The following is a 16,666-nucleotide window of genomic DNA, read 5'->3' on the forward strand; positions in this document are numbered from 1 at the left end:
GCGTCGGAAGCAGCATAAAGAGCACCTGTAATTGGCTGTTACACTCCTTCACACATCCTGCCCGATCGGAGCCAATTTTCTTTCCGCTTTCCGCGATCGGGTTTCGTATACTGGTGATGCCTTAGTTGGTGGGTATACAGAAGGGTGACCTGCTTCACGGGGTCACGTACGCGAATGAAGCGAAGATTGCTGCCAGGGTGAAATGATAATTATTTCCAGCAGGGAGGTTGCTCGATGGAGCAATCCATCTGGATCTGAAGGATCCAAATCTAGTCTCACTGCTCGGCTAGTGGCTACGGTTTGATGCCAGTCAGTTCACAGGTTCACAGGCGTTATCGCGCTTGTCGATAAAGGTCACGCAGGATCAATGTCGGTGTGTTAATTTTGGACTGCGTCGCCGAATGCGAGGTTTGGTAGTTTTGATTAGTTTTAATAATAGGACACCAATTATTTCACCGCTTTTGGGTGTGGTTTTTTTTTATCTGTGCTGAGAATCTACTATTAGATTTGGGTTAATGGGAAAAACTTTGCATAGATAGTTACGATCCATTTGGAAATTGGAACTGCGTGAAGGAACTAATCGGCGGAAGCGTAAACTGTTGCTTTTGTGAACGTTATTTTAATGATTACAATTCAAAGAGATGCCTTTGATAATAAGTTTCATAATTTCCATTCAAATGCCTCTCTAACATTTCCAAAATTTGATATTTTTTCTATCGAAACGCTTGAAAAGATCCTCAAATATTTTCTAGAATCTTTAGTCATTCTTAAGCCACAATTTAAAGCAACTCTGGGATTTGTAGGTTCTCTTCACTATTTCCTTGAAATATTTGTCATAAGTTAAGACTCCTTTGTAATAACACTTTGCATTATACTAATAACAATGAACGCTACCGATGTTTTGACCGTACAAAAATTATATAATGGAGGTTGTTGTGCTAACCACGCTTCCGCTTTTCATTCCAAATTGTGTGTAGCACTAATACAATGCATACCATCATACCACTTTCCCAAAAGCACTCCCCCATATCGTTAGTGCACACAGCCACTGCTCACCTTCAACCATACTTATGACCTCCTTTTATCAGCTCCATTATTGTGCAGTTTCATATCCTTTCGTTTATTATTTAAATGATCTGCAACTACAACTTCAACCACACTGGACTAGGATGCATATGTGTGTACAATGCTGTATGTGTGCTATCATGCTGGTATCTTCGGTATATACGCTGGCATTGCAAATAATTTTCCACCCAATTCTTTGAAATCGATAAAAACGTGACCACGATGTGAGTGTGAGGGCTGGTGGATGGTGGAAAGGGGAAAAGACGCAATACTAGAAAGGACACAAACCTAAATTGAAATAAACAGAAACTGCCGGTCTACCCTTGGGGTGATGATATTGCAGAAAAGTTAGAGCACCGTTACCCACTGGCTTCCAATGGGCTTCTCAGATTTCCGCATTATGCGAAAGCATCGAACAAGGGGGTGACAAGTGTATGGTGCCTTTTTGTGTGGGAATTTTTATTCCCCACCCCCACAGTGTCTGCACTACTTTTTGTTTGTGCAAACCGCTTCCGGTAACTGAGCATCAGAGAAATTTAGGGGTGACAAAGAGTGTTCTCGAACACAGAACGTGCCAGTTTGCCGATTTCATACACCTGCAAATGTGTTCTGCCTCGAACGGTGGGGGCATTTTTTTGGTAAAGTCTACTAGCTTTGTCAGTACCGTGCTTGTTATTAACTGGGAATCGTTCCCATCAATAAAAGGACAATTCCTTTTAAGTAAAAGAGCCAAAACTTCAAACGAACTCCCAAACTAAATCAAACCCAAGTACCTTAGCGGGAAGCACTCACGTACCGATTCGAAAAGCAGCCAACACCAACGACAAAAAATCAATACCAGGGTGCGCATTTTGGGGTGCTATTTAATCCTCCCCTCATGCGCTGGTACTTATAAGGTCGGAGAACACATAAACCAAAGCTTCCTCGGCACCACCGGTGGTAAGCCCTACATTATTTCCCATTAGAAACGGACACGAGCCATCAAAGCGTGGCAGGCAGGCGTCAACCGGCCTTTCTACGAATAGTAGCCTCGACCCTCCTCGTGTCCATTTGACTCCCCATCCCAGCACTGCTTATTCCCGGGCACTTCAGGCACTTTGACCTTGGGGTTTGGGTTCGGGTTGGAATTGTTGGAGGACGTCCTGTCCTAATGTTTTTCAACTTAAGCCCGTCGCCAACCGGCCCGGAATTTTCCACACTCACTTCCACAAGCACCCCGGGTAACTCTCTGTTACTCAACGCTGTTCGGGTGCCTTCCGATCATTTCCAGCAAACACCGCACGAGAACCTTCCCGGGGCATTCTGTTTCGCTTGAACTTGGGGCGTGTTTTTTTTAGGTGCTCCTTTTGGTATACACGTTGAACGGCACAAATAATGATTACGTTCCATTTTCGTCCCGGTAACAATTGCGCACCTTTCATTCCTTCTTATTGGTTGATGTTAGATATCACGTGGAGTTTGCCTGTGGTCAACTTAGTTCCTTCTCTTTTCTCCCGCTACTCAGCCATTCAGCCTGGCACTGAACGGTCAAGCGAACGTGTGTGAGAGTAGCGGCGGTGAGTTTGTGGTTTTGCTTATCTGGAAAAGTAAATCACACTCCCCCGTGCACGTTGGAATGAAATGATTAATTTTCTTCGATCGTTTCCACCAAAGTGTATCACATTATTTATCAAACACGGTGGGGCAGAGAGAAATAACACGTTTAATGTAAGCAAAACTGGACTGGTGTTTTGGTCATGCTTGGTCAGCAGTTAGTTGGCTAACGGCCGTAAGGTTGATATAGTCAGGGTTTCTTTATTTACCTTTTATTATGGCATTAAGAATTACATAATGAAGTAAATTCGTTGGAGTTGGTTTTGGCTCTTGAAGTTAGAGAATTTGTAGCAAAATGTGAGCTCAATGGCATCCAATTTGGATATGTGTGAGCTGCTCTTGTTAGAAGGAATATTTTATTGCAAATGTCAACATTATACTATCAGAACGTTAGCTTTATCTGTGTACATGGATGCGACACATATCGTATGTGCCACCACCAGGCAACAACGCTTTTCCTGCGACAGTATCGCATCACGATCAGGATTAGCATAGCATTCAACTGGAACCAAAGTTTGTGGCCGTATGTGTTTGTGTGACATTTTGCTCCATTCCGAAAGTGAAGTGCATTCATATTTTAAATTCCTTCAACTTCTCCCCAATTGAGGAGAAGACTGGCCAAGCGAAATGCCTCTGTCGCAAGAAATCAAAGCCAAACAAAAGAAAGCAAACCGTCCCTGTCGTCGTTGTCGTTGTCGTCGTCGCCGACTGCCGTGTGTTGAGGTGCATTTTATGATGCACATTTATTTTTAGCCGCCGCTTTCCCGCCGTCGTGTCGTGGGGGTGCAAAAGAGCAACACACCGACGGAAGATCGGCCACCGTTAAGCGCGCACCGGAGCCGATGACAACAAAACTATTCCATGGGATGGGGTTTTCGAGGCAAGCGAGATAAGCAGCACTCAACCGACCGTGTGGCCGTGTAGCTCGCTCTCTGTTCGTTGTTTGTGTGTGTGTTGAAATCACGCTGTTTACATACTAAACTCATTTATCTTCCTTCCGAACCACCGCGGGGCCCTCCGGTGTGTTGTGTGTACGGAGAAAGGAAGAGATTTCACGGCTGGTTGGAAACTGCTTCTGCTTCGTCACATCGCCCTGTGTATCGGGGACTGTTTCCTTTCTTGGGCGGCGCCCGTGGGATGTAGCTAACCGTTTCCGGCAGAGGAAGATGGGCATTCGTTTCGTTGGCGTTTTCAGCCGAGGTTGAGCTGCCGCTCGTCCTCCGAAGGTTGGCAAAATATTGTCATCTCACCGGTGTTTGTTTGTTTGCCCATCGGTATGGTACGGTAATTGCAACCTCCTCCACCTTCCCACATGGGGTTGCCGGTACCGCTCGGTAACAAGTGCAACCGAAACACACACACATAGAGTGGATGACGAGCACGAGCAGATAAGTATGTTTGGAAGGAAAACAGAAAACTATGCCGTACCGGTTGAAACATTTTATTAGTCACGAAGACAGTAACGGTTACAAATAATCATTCTAGTGTAGTGCTGAACAAAATACTTCTTTTTTCATCATAACGTTGAACACTTTAGAATGTGTAGTTTTGCATACCAATGGAGTGTTAACAAACGGGAGAACATTGCTTGTACTTCATCTTGCTCCCTGTCAGGAAGGAGCAAGAGGCAACAGTTTAAAATATGTGCTTCTTCAGCCAGATTAGTGTCCTTATGTTACGCTCTTGTTCTTATTTTCCATTTCGTATAAGCTATTTTGTCTAAAATGATCCAATAACAACCGTCTAATCCCGTCCGGTCGGTCGTCTTGCCTGCCTCAAACAAGCTAAAAACCATGCCGGAAGCCGCCGAGAGTTTTGTTCACCAAGGAATAACATCAATTTCATTTTAAAGGATTAAGAATAGAACATCGTCAAACAAATCCCATTACCGGTTTTGGCGAAGCCGGCTGGCAGCTGAGATGGGAAATCTCGTCAGCAGCCGCCGTCGCCGCCCTTCTGGCTTCGCTCACCGAAGCAATAAGGGTTACTGGGACATTTCCCAAAGCGGCAAACGGTGGGCAAAGAGGAAGAGGTGAAACGGTGACACACTAACGCTTTATTCGAGCGCGAAATATGGCCACATTTCGGAACTGCGCTGCTCTCCCCGGTGCCGCAAACCTTGGGCAGGAAGTAACCCCCCAGCAGCGAAGCGGAGATGTAATTTAGGTCGACCAATGCACCGGGCAAGGATATTGACATAATATAAAAACATAATGTAATACTGCTATTCCGTTTTATGTATGCGCCCCCAATGGCATTTTGAGCTGGTGGTGAACTTTGTACGGCACACGGCAGCAGTGACCGGGCAAAAAAATAAAAGAAAGAAACGGTAAAAATGGAGGCGCAGGATTCGAATTGTGTCAACGAATTACTTTTTTTGTGGCCTGCTGTGTACCTTTGTGGCTGAAATCAGTCCAACGAACGGGGAGGCAAAACGTGGAAGTGTCGTTTAATGTTGCTGTATTTGCCATTTTTTATCCCTCCGATTGACAAGGTCCTTTTTGAGCAAAACTGAAAAGTTCACTTCGAAAAAAAAGAGAACGGCCGACAGTTACTGAAATGGGAGTCCGTTATGGACCCGGCGTACAGACGTCAAGTTCCCCCGACTCCGCAGACATTGTCCGTTTCATGCAATTCTTTTCCTCCAATTTCTCCCTATTTTATTTGGGAGGAAAAATCAGCGTCACTGCGAATTGTTACAGTATTGCCGACGGGGAGGAGAGCAACAGGAAAAAATGAGTTTCATCGAAATATGAGAATACAATTCCTGCCTCAAACTTTGATGTCGGGCGAACAAAAAAGACTGCTCGCGAGAGCCACCGATGGCAGGAGTGCTGGGTCGTGGCGGTGTCTCTTTTCGGAAGGACGATAACTGCAACGTGTGCACATGAAGGTTTGGTGATGGCGGCGGCGACCATGAAGATAGCATTATTCTGGTTTGGTTGGCGATGTACGGAATGTGTGTTCGAGATTGAAAGGAGCAAAAAAACCCATACACACGCGCGCACACATACTGGTACATGATGAAAAGCCAAATCCTGTGAAGTACCGTCCCAAGCAATTTTATTCACACAAAACCACCCAATGTTGAAAAAAGCGAGAGGAAGCACATACAGAAACTTGCTGATCCCCCAAGGATCTCGAACCAAATTGATGTGCCTGGCTCGGTTTTCGGTTCACGGATGGCTCAAGTCCGTGAAATCCAGACACATTGGACTGCTTTTGTCGAAAATCGAAAAAAAAGCAATGCGGCGCAATGAGACAGAAACGAAAATGGCACAGCGAAACAAAGCTGCTCCACTCCGTGGAGCTTTTTACATGCCACATTAAGCTTTCTGAAGAGAAGTTCAGCGTTCAGCTTGTGCTCGGAGTAAATCTAGTGGCAAAAAACCGTACAGCCCATCGAAAATGTGAAGTCTTCGGGTGAAAAATGGAGAGGAAGCATTTACTATTTACTTGAAACTGTAAGGTACTTAATAGGAACTGTGAAGTCAGGCAATTTGTAATAACTGCTTGGGTTCTTTGAACTTGTGTAAGAAGATATGAGTTTATTTGTATACTTAATTTAATGTTCAAACTTGGAGAAAAAGTAGTGCAGTCTTTATTTTAGCTCTGATGAGATGCTGATGAGTAGCAAAAATCGAGCTAAGAGATCTAACTTGTTTTGATATTGCATTCCTATGAAATGATGTTGGAAGATCTTCAAAGAATGAGGGTCTCGAAGTAAACTCTTCTAGTAAACTGAGCAATTCATAAGACTGACAACGATACCAACAATGTCCTACCAGTTAGATAGATGACAATAGATGGTTCTGATGAGCCCTCAGATACTGTAAAGTCCCCTGAAGGGAATATTTCTAAAATATTTACTCATGTCCACACTTTCACGTGATCCTTCCCCAGAATGCACTCAGCGACACTCAAACTCAAATTACTAATGCACTTTGGCAATGTCTGCATTAAACAATGGGATACAGCTGGATGTTGAGTGCAACAAACAGCTGCCTGCAATGTCACCAACGAATAATGCTGCAAGATTGTCTCTGGCGCAAACGGGCTTAAATCGCGGTGCGGGCAAGGATTTAAACTGATCCCATCGCAAAAACTCGACAAGGCTGAAGCAAATATATATTGCTTTCCTTCGCCCAGGGGTGCAGCTTAGCTTTGTGAGAGAAGAGGAGAAGGAGTTGGCTTGTTGTACATCGCGAGTTTCACGGGCACTGGAGAAGAAGCGGGCCTGTGAAGAAAACGTGTACAAAGCCGCAAACGTAGCCGGCCCGGGCGACACAAACTCAACCAGGGAAGCACAATTTATGCAGCAACATTAGACGCGGGATTATGTATGTAAAACGATTGTGCAAAGCTCTCCAGTGTTTGCATCCGCCACTTTCCCCTGTTGCTGTCGACGCTGTTGTTTTATTTGTGGTGATTTTTGTTGTTGTTACTTGCTTGTAAACTTACGAGCACACACACACGCTCGCCTTGTTGTCTTCTGCGGTTGGAGCGTTGCCCGCTTTGCAGAGAGCGAGAGAAGACACAAGTCTTCTTCAGCTTAGACAATGGGATGAGTGTTTACTGTGTGCGTGTGTGTGTAGATGGTTGTATGTGTGCCTCGATGATGTCGTGAATGTCGTAGCGGTAACGTGAATGATGATGGAAGATGATTTTTCACGACTGAAAGTGGGGCGGGAAGTGGGAAAAGCTGGCCAGCAGTCCTTTAACTTCCACTTGTCCACTCGGCCGTACACGAGGACGACCCTTGCTGGGTTGGGTGCCCGCACAAAACGCTCTACCAGTCGCCGGAAAGCTCGCAAACGGGAAGCACCTTATTTGCATAAATGCTCAGAAAGAGAAAGAACATGCAAACACACACAGCTTCTCAGACATGGGGGTTTTCCCGCGTCGCCGTCGCCCTGTGTTGGACCAGTATCTTCCCCTGGTTCCTCAAGCGGCATTATCTTTTGAGGGTGCCCTTTTGCTGTCAGCTCAACAATTAGTCAATAGTCTATTGCAGACACGTTTTCCGTCCTGTGCGAGCCGCCGCCGTCGTCGACACAGAGCAGCTTCCCGGTTGAATAGTTCGCGCAGTGAGAGTAAGGGGTAGAAGAAAAAGGGCACACAAAACCATAAAAACCTACAACGCAACATCCCAAGAGGACCCCTTACTGCCACAATAAAAAGGGGCACAGGAAATTTGTGAAAATGTTGTGCGAAGAGAAGGGAGCGGATCGTTACAACGCGAAAGAACAACACCGCACCCGTTCTCGGCGCCTTCCATGCTCCGTGTCCACGAGTGAGAATGTTTTATTATTCATAACCAAGAACCCTTTGCGAGCGATGGGTCGAGCTAATGGGGGTGCAGCTCATTTAAATAAATGCAATCATGAGCTTTGGCGATCACACACTGTGGCGCGACGGCGTTTCCCTCCATACGTTATCCTGCGGAGGGATGCAGTTTAAATTCAGCAAGAATCCTCGAGTTCATTTTATTTATTTTTCTTTCCATCTTGCATCTCGACCGTCCCAGCGTGTGTAAGGTATGTGTGGGTGTGCTTGATGCTTTAAAATGCTAATTTTGTTTAAACAAAAGCGAAACAAGCTATGAATAATCTTGCAAAAGAGGAAAGTTTTACCGCGTTGTAATTTGCCTACAATTTTGGCGCCTTTTTGTAATGCGTATTGCATACAGCGTTAACTGTGTAAATTTTCTCCGATCAAAAGTATGCAATTTGCATGACAGTTTTTAGCTGTGCGGGTGTTACACGTTCGTTTGAAAACTTGTTGAATGCTCTCTGGCTTGACTCTTCCGCCTTAAAAAATGGTCACCTTTAACGGGCTACAAATGGCTGCTAATTATGTTCGACATCATCCCCTCCAACAGGAACGAAAAACCCGTGCCCCGAACGCGCATCCATCATTCGTAATCGTGCCCTTGGTGGTGTTGTGTTGGTGTCTTAACTAACACTCTCGGAGAGCGCAGCATTATCGACGAGACTCCCCTCTGCCCTCGATAAATACACTGCGCGTTGCCGTTCCACGGTGTAACTTCACCGCTCGCTCGCGGAGACATTGATTTATGTCCGCACGCTTGAATAGGTGATTAATACTGACCCCAAAACAGATATCTAATTTGGATGCTCTTTCCATTTTTCCCCGTAGTTTTTTTTTATTTTGTCTTTTGTATTAGGGCTTTGGGATACTTTTTTCTCGCCTTGGGCCTTTTCCCACATGCCACACGCTGTTTCAAGAAGATCTTTTCGGTTACTCCACCCGTGAAAAAATAAGATTCTACGTGCAAAGGCGCACCGCAGGCGTTCGCACACGTTCCCGTGGAATACGCTTTGGTGTCTCGCCCCTCACCAAAACGCCCACGAGCGTGTGTGTATGTGTGGACGGTGTCGGTCGGAAGTGTCAGCGTGCGCCTGCAGTCATCACTTGGAGCGACATTTGCTTTTGCGCCATCCTCAGCCGCCGCTCAGTTGCTGCCACTCTATTCCGTTTTTAGGTTCACTTTTTTCTGTTTCGGAATTAATCTATCGGTGGGTGTTTGCCCCGGTGCCGTGTGTCATCGTGGCGTGCGCGCTGTCATTTATTTTTGGGCAACGACGATCGTATTTTCTGCTTGCCTCTGTCGTTGCACCCGCATGAGGGGGCTTGGGTGGCTACATCGACGATAGAACGGACATCACACTGGGGCGGCTGCTGCTGCTGCGGGTGTAGATTTTATGGTTTGGTTATTGGACTTTGCTTTTTAAAAGTGTTCTACTTTTAGTCCGTTTTGTATCTTTGTGGCGAGGGTTGGACATCGGTTTGGTTTGATCTTTTTCTTCTTCTTCTTCTTCTTTGGGGTGGTGTGATTCACACCAACGGTCTTGGCGGTGATGGTTGTTTTGCTCTCTTGCAGCATCTTGCTTGAGTGTGATTCATCTTTTTTCTCTGAATACTATCCTGGTCATGGCACCAACAAATTGTATTATTTCATGTTTTTTTAACATTTCAAATGAAACGAAGTTTTCATAGTCTGACTCTGGCAAAAGGGAGCTAAACGTATTTAATACCAAGTGTAGACATAATTAATGCAATCATCAGTAATTCAGCATGCCAACATAACAAAAATAAAACATTTCCCCGAAGAGCTGCTGGCCGTCAAATTTCAAACTGCTTTTCTTGCTAAGACATAACCTGCGCTACATACAAATAAGCCGATACACATTACCCATTCCAAATTCGACCCGTCAGCAAAACTGGTGCGAGCTAAAAAGAAAAGGAAACACTCCCGCCAGCAAACAACCGTTGACACTTTCCGTTTCGATGTTGCACAGCTCTCTTTTCTCCAAACCGTCCCGTTCGACGCTTCTTCCACAACACACGGCACACGGGGTTTCTTTTTTAACTTCTTTCAGCACTTTTACGGTTGTACAGGTCGGCCGGGCGGACGTTGTCGACACCTTGCAGCAGCTGGTTGGTCGGTCGACTCGAAACCACCGGTAGTTCCCCGGTATCGATCAGCTCCCATTGCGCCACCAGCGGGTGTTGTTTGCAGACACCAATCCCACCCAGCCCCGTTTAAGAAGGTGCTAAGCTGAGGATTTCAGTTTTACGCGCATATGCTGGGTTGCGCCCAGCCAACCAAACCTGGAGGCGTGAAAATTGAAGCAGAAGTGCAGAAAAGAAATGTTGCCAAAGCCAGTAAAAAGGAGGAGGAGAAGGATGAGGAGGCACAAGCGATATAAATCAACCTCGGGGCCGGCCACTGCCCTTCTCGGAGTCGGGCGGACAGGGCACGTAATCTGTTTTAATTCCCAGCCAAAGTGCGATTCCTTCTGGCAGCCGCAGACCTTCCTTGTTGCTGAACTGCTTGTTCGTTCATTGATTTTTGTTTCTGTTCTGTGTATTGAACCTTTCGGTCGGTGATTGGAGTGCTTTTTTTTGTTAAACCCATCTAATATGGTTTTGATACGTCAAATCCGCATTGAGCGCAAATAAACTCAACGATTAATGGCAAAAGTTGCAGCTAATATCGACAGCTCGAAACAGCCCGCAAGTAATTAAAATGCTGCAATACAGTTTTTATATTTCAATTTACTCCTCTTTGAAAAGCTTTCCCCCACAAAAGTTCTATATGGTCTGTTTGCTTCAGCTAGAAATGGACGTCTAGCTTCTGGTGTTGATAGAGCCAAACCTCGTATCAGCTTCCAGTTAATGTGTGTTTGCTTATCTCCACGCACGCATCACAGACGCCCTACACACACTTCCTATGTGTACGTTTTATGCCATCCATTTTTCTTCGATTCCATCCTTTTTCCTCGAACCTTTTTTTCCTTTTGCTGTAGAGTCCGCCCATTTCCTGTGCGGACAAATTTGCTCAACACTACCGGAAACAATCGATTGATCCTAAGGGGCACGACTGCTAGCACGATGTAGCCGATTGCCCGCTGTAGCGCGAAGGCGACGGTGGTAAAGAGCGTTTGACGCAGGAAGTGGAGTTTGTTTTTTGCCCCCGACGCTGGGAAAGAATCTCAGCTCAGACAGGATCCTCGCTCGTTTGATGCGATCGATTGGTCCAAAAGTAAGTTAAGCTCCATTTTTAGTGAGGATTGATGCGAGCGTTTTATTTGCTTGATTGATTTATTCGGTTCGGGGTTTACAATAAATCAGAAAAGGGGATTTCCGCGTGCTTCATTTCGCTGAGGAAACGTTAATCCGTACCTGAAGTAAAATGGTAAGAAAAAAAAAATACAGCAGTGTTGGGATTAGATGTTTCTATGATATTGGGTCCTTTGGCTTTGGGCTACTGTAATGTTTTTGATAAACAAAAATATAATATTAATCTAAAATTTCTTTACTATTGGAAACCTATTAACTTTACTATTAGAAAACTATTTCGAAATAGAATTGGAAATATTACAACATTCCCGATGTTTGTCCACAGGAACATGACGCTTTGCGGATGAGTTTTGCCTCATTAAAAGCTCTGCCCCTTTTCCGTGCAGGAACTGCTTGACCATGAACCGGTATGGAATGAAGTCTGACGCCAAAATTAACGCTCCTCCACACACGCCACCCCAAAATGTTTGCCGCTTCCAATTACATTGGGAAAATATTTGTGTGGTCGCGTAATGAATATCGATAGCCACCGCCGCCGAACAGTGTCGCAACATGCCAACATGTGTGTACTTACTACAGCCGTGTTCACCGTGGGACAGTTTCCTGGGAAAAATGTAATACCCGTGATAACAGGCGCATTGAAAATGCATGGTGGTTATCGAGAAAATTATTCACTTCCAGTGTACTTCCAGTGTGTTCGAATGGCAGAACTATCGCGCAGGAAATGAAAGCAATATCGATTGTGCAGTCCCGAGCAAATGGTGGTAGTCGGTCTGGCAGTCTAATGTTATCAATTCCTGGAGTTGCAATGTGTGCAAAACTGCACCGACCGCTTGTGCCGGAACACGGGGCTTGGAGCGCTTGTTCCGGCCGGAATGTAATACGCACGGCAAAAGGAAACATCGTGCTTTCTCTGATGCGTGTCAAACGATATTGATGGAAAGCTCTGGCACTGGAAATCAGAGCAATGGGAAATGGCGAACAGCAAACATCCGTGTGCGCAGTAATTTCGTGTTCGAAGGGCTTTACTAATTGCAAACAGTACAAATTATTAACACGCCGATGCCGCATCATTACAGGTTGATGTTGGATTTGGGAAATTAAATAGTGTGTGTATGTGTGTATATATTGTATTTATGTGGTTTTTGTGTACTCCTAAGCCTTGTCAGGCTGCAAATCATTTTAGGAGTTGGTATCTACATCAATTTGTATCATTAAATTCCTTAACTTTTAAAACTCAAGCATATCCCTGCTGAAATAATAATAAATGCTCAACTCTCTTGTACATTTAACTTATCTTTCCAATCCCGTCTTTCTCTTTGCAGAACGCGTCCTGGAAAATTCGTACCACGGCTTGATAAAGGAAAATGAAACGTTCGTCGAGATAACGCCACTGATTAAGGTGGACGAGACGAAAATCTGCGGCTTTCACATAATCAAAAAGAACAAGGAAATTCCCTTTCAGGTAAGCTTCCATTCGTTACTTCCATTTTGCTCCGTTGAATAATGCATCGCATAAGGAAGAAAACCAATTGTAGCTTGATTTGCTGGAAAAATCAATAATCTTCTGCCCGTAACGCTACGAAACGGCGTCAGACGAGGCAAACCTCCCCCCGTTTGTAAGAAGACTCAAGCGCGATTTCTTATCGATAACGAAGTGGAAACACTTGGGCTATCGAGCATTATTGGCAAAAATGGCACGATTTGCAGAAAAAGTCGAGCGCGCGAGCGCGCACGTGTCACCATCTTGTGCATTTTTCGTCGCCAATTCCTACGTGCCCCAATGGGGCGGACCGGGTGAAGCGCGACCGGGTTGCCATTTTCGCCCATTGCGAAACGTCTCTTGTCCATGAAATTCGACTAACTTCACTTTTAGCACGGTCATATATCAACCCGGCGGTGGCGCGGGTTCGTCGTCTCGTGCCTTCTCCGCGCGCCGAAATAGCCAATGTCCGTCCACGGCACGGTGACAGAAATTGTTTCGCTAAAGTAAGGTGGAATCTGTCGGACATTTTTTCTTCCTCCCACTGTACACCTCCGTTGTCTGGGATGGGTTTTTTTTATAAACATAACCACTTCCTTCTTGTGAGCGCTTCTAACAGAGAAGGTGGTCCACAGACCATCGTCATTTTCAGCGCATTTCTTATGCCGTCAGCATCGTAATCTGTTTTTACTTTCCTCGTCGAGCGCTCTCTCTTTCTCTCTCCCTCTCTGTCTCTCTCTCTTTTTCGAGGAGTTCGAGGATAACCTCTTGGGGACACGAGATAAGAAACTTCATCCTTTTCATCTGCTCGAGAGCAGCCACCGGTACCATGCTGAGTTTCGGGTCTTTGGCGTCGCTTCTTTGCCAACGTCCATCAAGGTCCATCAAGTACGAAAAAATCCTCCACCCCCGCTCCCCCACTGGTTTCGGCACACCAGCTTACCGTGCTCTTCTTTAAACGGTATCGTATTTACTGACAAAATCCACTTGAAATTGCTGCTAAGCGCCCGGGGAGGGATAAGGGCTAGCGAGCTTCCTTCCTTCTGTTCCACCGGTTTGGGGTGGGACTAAGGAGAAGGGGGATCTGTTTTACTTTCATCACACTGTAGCCAAAATGTATGCAAACTTTCCCCCTTAGCCTAAAGCACCGATCCACCCGGCACGAACGAACCAAATTTGTCCACCACTAACGATGGCCCCGGAAATGGGTGCGGAACTGGGACGAAAAGGCGCTTTTTTTGCTGTATTTTTGGGAAGCGGTCGCTTTTTTTGTTAGGATCTTCAAAATTGGATTCCTGGTACCGTACCTCGGGTGAGAGCACCTCCTCCGGCGGTGGCATTGCGTCGGCCGGTAATTAGCGCAAATGATTATTCCTTGATGTCCACCATAATGAGGAGCTCCCACCGGAATTTGTGTGTCTGTCTTTTCTTTTTTTTACATTCTGCGTGTTTTACAACGCACAACATCTGTACGCCCTCACCAAGAAACGTAACTTGTGAAGGTCGCGCCATTTTTTTTTTTCGTCGTTGTGTCGGTGTGAAAGCGTGTCCAATGCTCTTAGGCAAAGGTGTGCACAGACTTCCTTCGCGCGTTGTTTCCTGTACCCAAGCAAGATATGGTAGGGGAAAATACCATATAACAAGCGACGACTATGCTGACAGCTAAGCCTCCACGGCCTTCCCTGATCATTAGCATAAGTGTTGCTAGGCATCCACGTGACACTGGCAGGGGGGGGGGGGATGTTGTGGACCGGCGAAGAAAGTCTCTAGGGAAGTGTGAAGCTTTTCCCGGCAGCTTCCCCGGTGACGAATGGGAACATCATGGGTACATCATGGGTGGCTGCTAAGTTTGATGACGCAAAGGGAGTCAGCCGAACGTCTCAAGTTTGCAACTTCGGCTCTCCCTTTCTTTCCTCTTCCAGTGGGTAATTGTACCCCCCTCTGTGGTGTGGAGTTTTCTCGTTTAAGAATTTTCACTTTTCCAATTTCTAGAAGGTACAAGTTTAAGTCTGGAGAGGGAAATTTCGGTATACAGGCGATTCTGTAACGCCAACCATTAGCATGGGAAACCTCTTGAGATGAAACGGACCTCTGTATGTGTGCTTCTGAAGCAAATCAATAACGGAAAGCTGTAAAGGGACAGGGAAAAATATTAAATTCATTCGTAAACAAAGTGAAACTTTCTGCAGCGGAAAGCAACTTTGCGGGGCACCACTTGGAGCTGTGCTGTGCCATTTAAATGTCAGCCCAAGTGTGTTGTGGGTGCTTTTATTAAAAGTTTAATTGGAAAACGAGGAATGTTCAATTAATTGACATTTTTTAGCTAACTCTCCCCCTTGTCGGTGCGTGTGTGATGTAAGGAATTTGATACGTAACATTTTGGGAAAAAGGGCTGAAAGGCGAAGATGCCCCAAGATGACGCTACGGTTCTCAATCATTCATGCCCTTTTCTCCGGTGAAGCTAACAGCAAAAAAAAAAACAAGCGAACACGATCCACTTGTCCGTTCTATTGTCCTTTTTTTCTCTCTCTATCATTGCCCCGAAACCTTCCGTCACGGGTCACGGCGAAGGATCGAAGTGTCCGGGCGTTTCTGAGGACTCATCATGTCCGACATTTGCTTAGGCTGCATGAAAAATTATCACCCAGCCCCCCCGGGGTCGCAATATGTATGTGTGTCCGGGCGCGCGCGCGTCCTGCGTGCATAAGCACCCTCCCCTTTTCTCCCCTCGGACGATGCCGCAGTTGGCAGATAATTTATTATCCATAACACAAAACGCCGGTTTGATGGTTTGATGGTGAGCTGGTCCTCCGTGTGTCGTCAGTGGGGGTGCACGCAATGGGTGGTGGAGAGAATCGGTGCCAAACCGATTATGCACACTCCGGCAATACCGCACACCAACCGTTGCTATGCTATCAAGGTAGTGGTGGTGTGCTGGATGTGCGCGATGCCTGGTGACGTCCTGTGGTCTGCGGTGTGCCAAGCGCGATATTGTGGGCGATCTCGCAGCAACCCCGGGAGCTCCGTGTGGAGAATGGCGTGTTGGTGAAACGTTATTGTGTGGTCTACCGACAGGTTCGGCGTCAGGCTCTGTGAGATTCTCTCCTTTCAACTCATCCCATTTCTCTCTCTCTCTTCGCTCCCTTGAGCAGCCCACAGGATCGTTAATTTAATGTCCGGAAAAGGAGGCTCAGGTTGATAGTACAGGTGCTGCTGCACACGGTAGCGTCGGTAGCTCGCTGGGTGCTTGCTTTTTTCCCCCCGGCAATAGAAAATGGCATTGCGACCCGACGTTCCTGGCACTCGAGCTCGGGTACACACAGTAGCAGATGTATTATTGCATTTAAATGAACAATTAACAAACCGCCCAAGCACGGAGCGTAGCGCTAGCAGTGCCTGTGCTGTTATTCGGTGCACTTTCTTCAAGAGCACTCCTTACCCGCAGCCGGTTGGTGGTGGCAAACGGTTTTTGCCGCTTTGGCGACACCCGACAAACGATTATTGGGTGGCTCGCTTTCCACTGTTCGCGGCTCGCCGTTGTACACTTTGGCGAAACACTTTAGCCTGCAAAACCCGTTTCCTATCTTGCCCATTAGTGGTTTTAAGGTCGCAATTCGCTCGAACCTCAATTGTTTTTGTGGGGTTTTTAAGAAGAACCCAAGCACACGATTCTGCGTGGCGACGATAGCGATGGGACGGACACACACGTGTTATTCTAAATTAGATTTTAATTTATTTCGATGGCATTTACTTTCGCAAAGCCAAACAACAGGGACACCCAGGGACAAAATGGTGTGGAGCAAAATTAATATCCATCACCTTTTTCAGGCTGCCAAGTCCAGGACAGGGGTGGGTTTTAAAACCGGTATCTCACACTAAAAGTGATGGGCTTATAGCATATGGGGTTTTAACCTCCGG

General features: G+C 46.1%; 1 protein-coding gene across 6 annotated transcripts in view; it reads left to right on the forward strand.

Moving 5' to 3' along the window:
* Positions 1-16,666, forward strand: part of LOC120952198 (calsyntenin-1) — an 87,854-nt gene that overhangs the window by 43,270 nt on the left and 27,918 nt on the right. For all 6 annotated transcript variants that reach the window (XM_040371400.2, XM_040371405.2, XM_040371404.2 and 3 more), the window contains exon 3: positions 12,591-12,730. In XM_040371400.2, coding sequence (XP_040227334.2) covers positions 12,591-12,730 — 140 coding nt within the window. The remainder of the gene's footprint in view (positions 1-12,590; positions 12,731-16,666) is intronic.

The sequence above is a fragment of the Anopheles coluzzii genome, chromosome 2, assembly GCF_943734685.1.
Source record: "Anopheles coluzzii chromosome 2, AcolN3, whole genome shotgun sequence".
Classification (NCBI taxonomy): Eukaryota; Metazoa; Arthropoda; class Insecta; order Diptera; family Culicidae; genus Anopheles; species Anopheles coluzzii.